Here is a 12273-nt window from a genome sequence, read left to right on the forward strand (position 1 = left end):
TTCTTGAACGGTCATTTGACCGGTTATGTTATGTTTAGTGTTAAAGATATTTTCTTTAAAAAAAAAATCATAATAATAATAGTACGTTAACTGTAAATAATCGTTAAAAAAAGTCATGAAGTCAAATGTGTTCATTTTCGATGCAAAAGTTCTTAAACGGTCATTTGACCGGCTATGGCATATATTTTAGTGCTAATTACTGTTCTCTACTGATCCTTTTAAAAGCTAAAATGAATGTATACTAGTCCGCTTTTTGGATATTGAATCTTGTAAGTGTGTCATAAGATCTGCAGATGTGTTGAATAAAGTGACACACAAACAATACATTTAACATTTTTATTGGGAAATCTTCATTTTGTTTTTGTATTGACACAAAACAATAATAATAGCAAAACACATTTAGACACAATTTAGACGACTATACAAAGGTCTTGCCACAACAGATTAACATGATATGTAAAAAACAATCTCTTTTTCCTTCTACACTTTAATTCAAGTCAAACCCCTAGGAATTTCTTTATATGATACATTTGAAGACTTTTTTCTCGTCTCATAAATTTGTAACACTTACTACAGTTGCTTCGTTCAAGAAATTCTTGATTTTTTTTTTCCTACCAATTGGGATTAAAAATAATTATCATATTATAAAATTATCTATTTTTTTTTCACTCTCTAATAAGTATGCTTTTAAAATCAGATTTATGAAGAAAATCAATATACCGTCTGTATTTCCTTTCAATTCACAACAGTTTTCAAATAATTCTGTTATTAATTTTGTATTTAAATCGCTACATAAACATAGAATCCATTAAACTGTTAAAAAATGCGAAATGTGAAAATAGAAAATTACGGACTCGTTCGCAGTTCTTTTTTTTTCGTTATTATAAATGTAATTACACCATAATTTTCATATGCATTAAGTTAAGTAAAAAGTCATTTAGTTTTTCTTTCCGATACGGGTGGCAGTTGTGCAGTTTGCGAAATACTTGAAGCATTCGCAACAGTATAGATCTTTATTCTAAAGTTTATTCTGAGAGTTAAATCTTTATTCTAAAGAACAAATTGATATGCAGTAGAGCTTCTATTTAACGAACTTCTATTTTGCGATTTGTTATCTCCGAAGAACCAAGAACATTTTGGAATTTTCTTCGTAAAATAACTTTCAAATAGCGAAGTGAATTTTCAATTTAACGAACTTTTCTTTGAGATCAACTTTCCCTATTTCCTAAAATATTTCAGAACATTTCAAACTTGTTTACAAATTTTGTGGAGGAAATGACCTTGAATATATTCTCGAAGTCACTTAACTTTTAGAGAAAGCAGTAAAATCCCTTTTTGTTTGCATTTCAAACGGAAAACTCAGACAAAATTAACGGATTTTATCAGTAGCAAATAAATTTAAGAACACGTAAGGTAATGTATGTTTAAAATTACTTTTATAATAAATGCAGCTATAATTTTATACATAAATTTAGCATTTTTTAAAGTTGAAAATGCATGTGGCATGATAGTGTAACACTGGATAATGTTTTGTTCTATTCCTGCTTTTCATGCAGATTTCTTTTAGGGTTAAGATTTATAAAATAAATAGTAGATACTAGTTTACAAGATAAAGGTGTATTACTATTTTAATTATGTCTAGCGTTTATGAATTGAAAACTTGCTTTGCGTTGCTTAAGTATTCAAAGAAGTGATCTTCAATTTAACGAATTTTTCATATAACTAACTAATTTTGTAGATTTTTTTTTTATAACCGTTGAATATTCACCTAATTTTTGGGTTTACGACTACTAATGTTCAACTACGTTACCTTGTCATTCTGAACCCAATCCAGAAGACAAGGGAACTCCTGGATCAAGTATTGGGAGAAATTTGCCTTCGTGAAGGACTTTTTGAGGGAACTAACCCGGATTTGCATTGCATGAAGAGGAAGACCCCCGGATAGCCTGACGGCAAGGGGACTCTAACCCATGATCCGTCTACCACTGAAGACACGTCAGCACTGTGGTTGGTTCAAGCAGGATGCGGAATTCGTATCGACCAATCATCGGGTGAGTCTGATCTGGAAATGAGTGAAAAATCAAAGTGCCTTCTAAGCGTCCATTCCATTTTAGCGCCATTTTAACGGTCATTGAAATTCGTTGCTTATATTTGTGTAATACAGTAGAAAGGAATCAGACGAACGAAAACTGAAATGCATTTATAAAATAAACTAAGGCAGGGCTTCCATTATTGGTTCACTTGATTTGAAATCCTCCAATCCGAGAGTGTCTTATGAACTGCCTTGTCCCGATGAATTCCACTTTTTTGAGATCTTTCAGAACTATTGAAATGTCTAAATAATCTGTAGTTATTAATAAAACGTGTTTCTGGTATTGCTTATTGGACACCTACAATGTTATTAGAGGAACTATGTCACAATAAATTCTGAGAAGAATATCTAAGACAAAAAAACAAAAGAGCTTCAACAACATCGAGATATTCACAAATCTATTTACAACACAGCTTGTTACAACACTTATAGAATAGAAAACATGAACACCTGTTTCACACATGTGTGTGCCTACTTCTAAAAAATAAAAACAAAGTTTTTTTTTCAACACACTCTTGCGTTGTTAAACAACGTGATCCTTTTAGTGAATCACGTGACTCCATCACTTAGTATCGACCACAAAATAATCACGTGAATAAAAAGGGAAATCTCGATTCGAAATAACTTTTGGAATGAATAATATCATCTCAAATTTTATTTTTGTAACATGCGTTAGCAGATTCACTCATTTTTTTCTATTAAAATTAAACCAACATGATCCCTCGTTTAGCACTTGCATCAAACATGTATTATTCGTATTAGATTTTGCCATGTTGTAAACAAAACCTAATTCGCGGAAAGAATGATTGATTTCAGATTTTTTAGGCCCCATTTAAATTTTTATTTCTATTTTTTTTTAATAATGAATTAAACCGCATGTGGTTTCCTTTTACTTTTGTCACTGCTGAACTATCTGTTTATTATGAGGTACCGAAAAAATGAATGTCTTTCATTAAAAGCAAGAAAACCATATTATTTAGTCGAGTGCTAAAAAAGCGAATTACAAATCAAAAATAATTTGCGTACTTTCAAGTTTAAATAACAATTCATTTGAGTGATTCACGAATTAATAATTTATTTTGATGTGTGACGAATGCATTTCATTCATTTGTCACACAAAATAAACCAAAAAAACTTTGTCACTTCTTTTGTCATTTATTTAGTGTGATACCAACTGATTCAAATAATAGAGGAGACAACTGTCTCCTCATTTGCTTTTTTTCTTCAGAGCGACATTTTTAAGACTAACCAAGTTGTCTACTAAATGTATGAAAATGTTTTTCAAAACAAATGTTTCCATTGCAATAAAAGAGAGTTGCAGACTCAAACTCGCCATTTCTTATAAAATATTTTTGAATCAAGCAGTACATAAGTTTAAAGGACCCTTTCTCGATAAGTTTTGTTCTTAATAAACGTTTAAAAATAAATTAACATTAAAATAAATGTGTTTTAAAAAGTCTTTGAAAGAAAAATTGAAAAACCAGAGAATGACATCGTTGGAATTTTTTACCTCATCAAAAATTGAAAGCAATACTATGCTACACAGTTAATCCGTTTTGGATTGATAATATAATGCTGTACGTTTGCAGATTTTATTACTTAAAAGAAAACAAAGAATTCTGCTTAAATTTTTTTAAGGTAACGATGCCTAAAAAAAATAATTTAACACAAACTGTTCCAACACTATAAAAACGTACATACAAAAAAATTTCTATTTGTATGTTTGAAAATGTAGAGTTCCTTTGTGATTAGAAGTTTCGTAATATGTTAAATCATTTCAACTCAAACGGATGCAATTTTTTTTAAAAGAAAAAATGACTTCCGAATGAATGGCCTGTGTTAGACTTTTAATAGCAAATTTGGAATTTAGAGAAAAGTGAGGTGAACCCTTTCAAATGCTGAAAAAAGAAATGTTTTTCATAATACAAACACCCATGACATCATTTGCATATATTTCAGCATTTGTAACTTTGTACTGAACTCTCTTTTGGGGGTGATCAAATTTAGCACTTTCCTTTCCTCTGCCTGCGCTGGTATCGTCTCATTCTTCTTGCCCATTCGTCCTTCCATTCAATGACGATACTCTTATTGTCCACCGAGAGTCCGGCCTCATCCGGGTGTCTCACGTCTTTACCTGGAAGAAAAAAAACATTCACTTAATGTTTTATTCTCATATACAGTACCTGTCTAAATTACTAGACGCACTATAAGATTCTATGTAAAATCTTAATTGTCTGGTGATACTATACAGCTTTATTGAAGTTATACTTCTTATGCGACTTCCAACAAGGTTGCATTAAACGTTTAACGCTACATTTTTATAGGCCGGGAAATCACGTGGTAGGATCCAGTTTTCCCTCATTCATTTCCATATTGTTTTGGTTCTCACTAGCATAAAAATAATAAAAGTCATAAAAGTATTCTCAAAACGCAGAGCTATAAGCGTTAAGCAGACAGCTCACCGCACTTAACTGTACTCAATACTCAAAAAGTATTGTTTTTCTATAAATAATTTTTTTAGTTTGTTTTGATACACACATAATTTAATAGGGTAGTATTTTTTATTTTCAAATTTAGTGGATAACAATTGTAAAAAATGAGTGAAAACAATGCGACGGATTTAAGGTTATGTCAAGGTGCGTCTCTTGTGAATATCAATTGATTGTTAGGTTTTCTCTTCTGAAATTACATTATGACGCATTCACATACATTATTAATACAAATACATTTTCCAGGGCGAGACGATGAGGCAACCACAAGCACTTCCACTGGTTCAAGAGGTCCACGAGGGAAAAATGCACAATATTACCGTTATTACAGAGCACGGAAGCGAGCGGAGCAGGTTTGATGCAACTAATATAGAACTAGTGATCCTTCTACGACTGCTGATTCTTCTACAATTAACGTCGCAGGTTACGAAGTTTAACTTCTTCAGCGCGGAGGGACTCCTCGCACTATTTTTTTGTTTTTAGGCTACTGTTTGCACTTGTTTACGTTAGTGTATCATCTAGATGATAAATGATATAAATTCGACAATTGAATAAATCAGGCCATATATTATGTAAAAATAGAATATTTATTGTATCAGGTATTATATTAGTATAGCATAATAATTAGACCAAATTATGACTGTTGTCTTTTAATAATGACATGTTTTGCACGAGTTTAAATGAAATACTTTTATATTTAAACACACATGAAATTTATTTAAGGGACTTTTTATCTACTTCCTATTTGTATTTATTTTTAACGTATTGCATTACAATGTTAACCAATTAATACACGAACGTAAACTAGTGTAAACAGTCTCGAAAAAACAATAAAGCTGTATAGTATCAGCTGATAATTAAGATTTTACAGAGAGTGCGTGTAATAATTTGACCAGAGACTGTAAATCTTTGTTATGCCACATCCTTTTCGAGAGTGTCATTAGAGCGGGAATTTTTTTTTTTAGACAGAATTTATTTTTTCATACTGAATCAACGAAGTGTGAAAAAAGGGTACAAAAAGTACCGTCCGATATTTAAACAAGTGAGACTTTTGTATTTTCCTTTCCGCTGAATCGAATGAATATACGAGTCGATCGAAAGAATAGTTGGGAGCATTTTTATGGGGAAATAAAGTTCTATTTTGGACCTATTGGTATTAAGTAATTGCTATAATAATGGTATTACGTTTTACGAATTCTAAATTTTAAAAATCACTTTATCGTTTAGAATACGCAGAGATCGCCTGAGAAATGAAATCTGTAATACCCTCAGATTTTCATGATTTTGCTTAGTCTTAAAATATTCTGTAATGGTGAGAAAAAGTGAAGTCGAAATTTCTCGTTCAGTTGTTAAATTTAGGTTGAACATTGAAAAAGGCGCATTTTTTTTGCTCTGTCTATTTTCATAAACATACATTTCCAGTCACGTCCATTTTTAAAACATGCATTTTTAACTGTGTCCATTTTCTTAAACACGTATTTCTATTTGCGTCCATTTTCGTCACACTTCTAGAGATGTGTCCATTTTGTTAAACACGCATTTTGAGCAGCGATCATTTCTTAAACACTCACTTCAAGATGTGTCCAGCATAACGGCAAGCTATTTTAGTCACACCTAAAACAAAAGACGTGGTGAGAATTCTCGATTCAAATTTTTACAACGAAAGTGATGTACGAATTTAAAATCATTTCCTTCTTAAAAAATGTAGTTTTTATTTATTATCATTATTATTGTACTTTATTATTTTAGTTCCTATCGGAAAATCATCGAAACTTCGATCGGAAGTTAAATTAAGATAATAGTTGAAACATTAGAGGGTACAGAGAAAGTGATCGATTGCAAAACACACGAAAGTCATCTTAGAACATCGTGTGTCCTTTTTATTTTATTTTATAACCGTCGTTGTACAACCGACCCAATTTTTAGGTTTACGACAACTAATGTTCAACGCCGTATTGTTAAACCCAATCCAGAAGACAGGGGAATTCCTGGATCAAGTATTGGGAAAAATTTGCCTTCGTGGAGCACTTTTTGATGCAACTAATCCGTAATTGCGCTACACGGAGAGGAAACCCACGAAAACCTCCCATTGGCTAGCCTGAACTCTAACCCATAATTCTTCTACCACTGAGGATATTTTTACGTCAGCACTGTGATCGGTGCTAGACGGATGCGGAATTCGTATCGACCAGCCATTGCTGAGATTCCAACCCGGTTCACGACATTGGAAGGCGAACGCTCTATCTCTTGAACCATCATGGCTCGATCGTGTGTTCTTGGACTGATCTCGAAATGAGTGAAGTGCCACTCTCGAAATGAGTGGCACTTTGTGTACGAAATGAGTTTGTAACACAAAGTGCCCTCTTAGAGTGTTACGAACAAGTAAATTTCCTTTTTGTAAAGTGCTCGCGCCATTTTAATGGCTATTGAAATTCGTTACTGATTCGCGAGTGAAGAGCGGCGAGAATTAGAGTTTCGTTTAAATGTCATAAAATAACGGACAGGAATCGTACATACCCAATAAGAGGTAGGTTTGCTTGACTTTTATTTTGGGACACTTGCACGCGAGGTCATCGACGCTCACCCAAAGAATCTGCGTCCCCCTGTGAACTTTGGCATTACCCTGCTTGAAAACTTGCATGATGTGGATGGTGAACTTCACCCAACTTCCCGTCGCCTCACGTGACAAGACGGTCGCCTGAATCACTGAAAAAAGAAACACTTTTGTACACAAACACCAAATAGGGTGACAACTATAACATAACTATATACATATAACTATATACAACTATATATAACTTTTTATACTTACACACCAAACTGGTGACGCCTCCTTTTACACAGCCATTTTAGGTATTCTTAAAAGGCTTTAATTTGGTAACTAATATAGAATAGGTATTAAAAATATTTGTGCCCTGATGTTCTTGAAAAGAATATTAGAAATGAAATTATATTTGATATAGTATAACATTTCAAAAGAATTCATTCGAAACGCACACCAAGTAAATAAAAGTAATTTTAAGAGTCATCTCAAGATTCATCTTTGTCAATGTATTTTTATAATATTTTATTTTAAAGAAATGAAATGATTACTTAAAGATGCGCTTAAATGGGTGTGGTATACGCTGTAAAAACTTTTGGCGTATAGTTTGGCACCATTTTTGGTGTTGAGGTGAACTAAAATTGCCTTACTGTTGCCACATTTAGTCACATTTTTTATTTATTTTATCACTGTTATTTATTCCTTTTTTGCTTATTTACTAGTAACAAATCTTTTAATGCGTATTTGAATCAATATATGGAAAAACAAGGTTATTTTTAGTAATATATCCGCACTAATATATCCGCAGTCTCGAGAGCTACAGTTTTGTACTTATAAGTGTATTTAGTTTACCTCAAAGCGTAACAGTGGCGTAGTTTTATTGTGAATGAAAAGTAGCGGGATATTTTTATGACACGTTTTTATTGAAGTACTGAAGCATGTTTGATTTGTTAGTTACCTTGGATTGGCCCGAAACTGGATGTGCGTAAGGTAATAATACTATACTGGATAATTCGAAGTTTAAGATTAATAAGGTTGATTTTTAATTATACAATTTTAATGATTTTAGAAAAAATTGTAACGTTTATTAAAAAAAATATTTATAACACTTCTGCAGATTTTTATCTACTGAATTCCCCAAATTGGATTTGCGCATGGTAAAAATATAAATTCAGTTAACAAAGACATTTTTAATAAATTTATTATTAATAATAACATACGATTAACTTAATGATTTTATATAGAACTTAATTACAGTAGTCAAATCCAGTGTTTTTAATCAAATTTTGGAAGAGTTTGTTTTTGGTAAGAAAAGGCATTCCTATATAGTCTTTTAATTCTATTCATTTGATTAAAAATGGTATTTAAATAAATGTTTTTAGATACATCAGATTTCCATGTAATTATTTTTACTCATATTAAATTTAAAATAATTTTTTTTTATGGTATTAATCAACAATGCAGCTATTTTATTCTTTTGTAATAGATAAATCCAAAAAAAAAAAAATATCGTCGTAATTACGAAGCAAGATTAATTCCTCAGGGTAAATACTATTTAACAAAATTGTATAATTTTGAAAACTATAGACAATTGAATCATCAATAAATCTAAAAACAAATTTAATACTAAGAGTATAATTGTTTTTCATAGTAGTTAAAAAATAAATTATCTAAGAGAGATGAAAAATTAGATCTTTGCGGTATTCCATAAATTTAAATAAAAATATCTTTTCGATTGTAAAGATAATTATTAAAAAGGCAAAAATTAATTAGAATTTCCCAATAATCAAAATCTTAAATAAGAATATTTTTAAAATCATAGTAATAACTCAAAAGGACATCTTTTAGTTTAGAAAGAAGAATGCTATTGAAAAAATCCTGGAAATCAAGTCGCAATAGAATTAATTTTATTATGTTTAACAAATTTTAAAATCTGTTGATTACTAGTGGTAATCCAAAAAAAAAACTTCTTTTAATAATATTGTTAATAATTTTATTTAAGTAGTTGGAGAAAATGGTGCGAGGTTTAGTTAGGTAAGTATTAGATCCATGATTGTTCTAAATTTTATAGGAATTTTATGAAATTTAGGACTATTAAATAAGGAAACCGTATATTGCTAATTTTAATTTTTAACCTCTTACATAAAGCAACAGGAAGTAATAAAAACTCTCTTAATAGTGACAAATTAAATGTAAATTGTATTTCTAATATGGAAAAAAAAAAGATTTTAATAAACATTACAATATTAAACCAATGAAAGATTTTGTTTTCTGTTTTAAGAATAATGATGTATATAAGCTTCAAGATCTTACTATTAACTTTTCTTTTATTAATTTACACTTGAGCTAGGAGAGATGTAAATTTAGATCCTTGTGGTATATATATATATATATATATATATATATATATCAATACTTCGGCGAANCCGGCAAAAAACAATTTTTAACTATATATATATATATATATATAGTATATTGGAACCTTGGTGTTTCACCAACGGGGTGTTAAGTAACTCTTGGTGTTAGTAAGGCTTGAGGGTCAATGAACTGGGGGATGAAATGTTTTCAATAGTCGTTTTTCAATCCGTTTTTGACGTCTAACAGGTTTTGATGCCATCACAATGGTTCATCAGATACCGATAGCGTTTTTCATTGATCCGATCCCTTATATCAGTGTTCCCCAAAGTGTCGTACGTGTACACCCAGGCGTGCGGGAACAGTTTAGTGGGGGTATGCGTTCTTATTCGAAATATCTTGCATCAGACGAAAATGTCAAGTATTTTATTTAAAAACAAGGCTAGCCATGAAAATTTACGATTATGTATTTTTCTATTGGCTATTTTTTGCAGAGTTAACAGCTAATAATCAATGGTGTCAACAGACACCACTCATTATTAGAGTTGTGATATCACTATTATTAGCGTTGTTATACCACTAATAATTAGTGTTGTGACTTTTAACTTTATCGCAATATTTTTATAGTAAAACTACATTCATTTTTTTTTATGAGTGGTACACAGCGTTACGAAAAATTTAGAAAAGGTACACAAAAGCCATAAGTTTAGGAAACACTGCCTTATATGTATGCACTTCCATTTTGACAAGGATTCTAAAAATGCATATTACGGGGGACAATTTATTTTAATGACGTATCCATAGACTGAGCTGAAACAAACGAAAAGTATTCCTCATTGAGTGAAATGTTTGAATATCTTTTACTTACCAAAATCCCTTTTGCAGAATTTATTTAGATTCACTTTCTTTTTTGCTGACGGACAAACACCGCACTTGTCTGAAAAAGAAATATCATAAGTATATATATATATATATATATATTACAAAAATGACAAAATAACAGGTATCGAAAGTATCATTTTACCTTGTCTTCCTGTTACTCTCTTGGGAACGTCAACCATTCGTGGAATTTCTATCATGTAAAAATAATAATGGATTTTTATTATAATATTAGATAATATCTCTTCGGAGTTGAGCAATTTAAAACAATTTAATCACTTGTTTGAAGAAGAAAAACAAGTAATTAAAAAAAAAAAAAATTTAATGCCAATTACTACTTAAGTCAGCAACGAAAAATTTTATTTAAATTACTTTTTATTAAATAATTACAATTTTTTCTCACACATAAAAAAATTTAATATTTGAAAAAAACTCTATTAACATCAAGTGTCATATTCTACAAACTTTAAAAAATGCATTTGGAAATTGAATGAATATATATATATATGGATTGATGGATATATATAGATAAAAGATGGACAAAATTTTAGGAAGTGATAGTACACATCACCCAAACAAACAATTTTTATCAAAGAATGCATGGTCGAAAACGAAACGCAAAGGTGCTGGCGCATTTGGAAAATTGTTTGATGCAAACGTGAAAGCTCCATTCCTGTTTCGAGTTACTGCGCTGTGTTACTTGTCGCCAAGCTTTCGGCCAGCTGCAGGGAAAGTTCGTGATATACCTGGTGAGTTTCAGAATGTTCGCCTCTCTTTTCTTCGCCGTTGTACTGCGTGCATAGCCGCTGCCGGCCACTGTTTTGAACACCTACTGTAATCACATGCCATTAAATTTGCTTTTATAACTTAACTTCATCGTTCTTTGTGTGTTTTTGCCTCATATAAGAACATAAACTTTGACTCCCTCTAGCGGTTTTGCGTTTTGTTTTCGACCATGAAATTCTTTGATAAAATTTGTATGCTTAGGTGTGTATGTATACTACTGTACTGTGTACACAAAATTTGAGGCATTCTCCAATCTTGACGCATAGATTAGAGTATAATCCATAGAACCATAGAGATAATTCATTAGAGCCATATAAAATAGCACGGACCAAAAACGTGTTGTCTCTTTTTATATGGTGGCGCTACTCTAACTCTATGTTTCAAGATAGGAGGATGCCAACTTTTAAAGTTAAATATTTCAAAAATTAGCTAGGATATCAGATATAAAAATAATTGTATGAATAATATATTAAAAATAGCAATGTTTTGACAAAATATTGAACAGTTCACAGGACATAGATATCAACGACTTTTCCACCTTAAAGTGACAAATTACCTCAAATTTTGTGTATTGTCAGTTGATCTTTTATGAAAAAAATCGAATTAAAATTTTAAGAATTTTTTAAGTTCAAATTTCCCGCCGAAGAAAATTTATAATATTTTTAAACATGCAATTTAATTTTATGCAATCACATAAATTATTTCAGATTTTTTTGCAAGATCTAACAATATGAAAAATTTAATTTGGGAAATCAGTTTGGGAAAATGCGTATTATATTTCGACTTATATTTCAACTCTCATATAAATGAAATATTCACTTGTTCATATGTTCACTTGATTTTAGATTTAAAAATTTTTTGAAAAAAGAATAAATTTAAAAAATTTGATTCCAATTTTTTTTTTCTAAATTAACCTAACAGGTTTTTTTGAAAAATTACACATATATAAAATTTTCGAAATCAATTTTGACAATAAATATGCGTAATTATAGTACGTGAAAGTACCACAAAATTAATTGGAGTATGAGATAATTACGATAGCTAATAGTCTGCATTGAAGTAATAAAATCCCGATTTTTCTATATATTGAATTATTTTTTATCTCTCATAGGACCTTCTATGGGCCGAAA

General features: G+C 30.6%; 1 protein-coding gene across 1 annotated transcript in view; it reads right to left on the reverse strand.

Moving 5' to 3' along the window:
• Window positions 1-322: 322 nt before the first annotated feature.
• LOC107455212 (netrin-1) overlaps window positions 323-12273 on the reverse strand; it is a gene marked incomplete in the record, with an annotated part of 72175 nt that continues 60224 nt past the window's right edge. Inside the window, 4 exon segments of the mRNA XM_071184971.1 lie at window positions 323-4226; window positions 7099-7287; window positions 10347-10415; window positions 10503-10550. Coding sequence (XP_071041072.1) covers window positions 4096-4226; window positions 7099-7287; window positions 10347-10415; window positions 10503-10550 — 437 coding nt within the window.

This window comes from Parasteatoda tepidariorum, chromosome 9 (genome assembly GCF_043381705.1).
Source record: "Parasteatoda tepidariorum isolate YZ-2023 chromosome 9, CAS_Ptep_4.0, whole genome shotgun sequence".
NCBI lineage: Eukaryota > Metazoa > Arthropoda > Arachnida > Araneae > Theridiidae > Parasteatoda > Parasteatoda tepidariorum.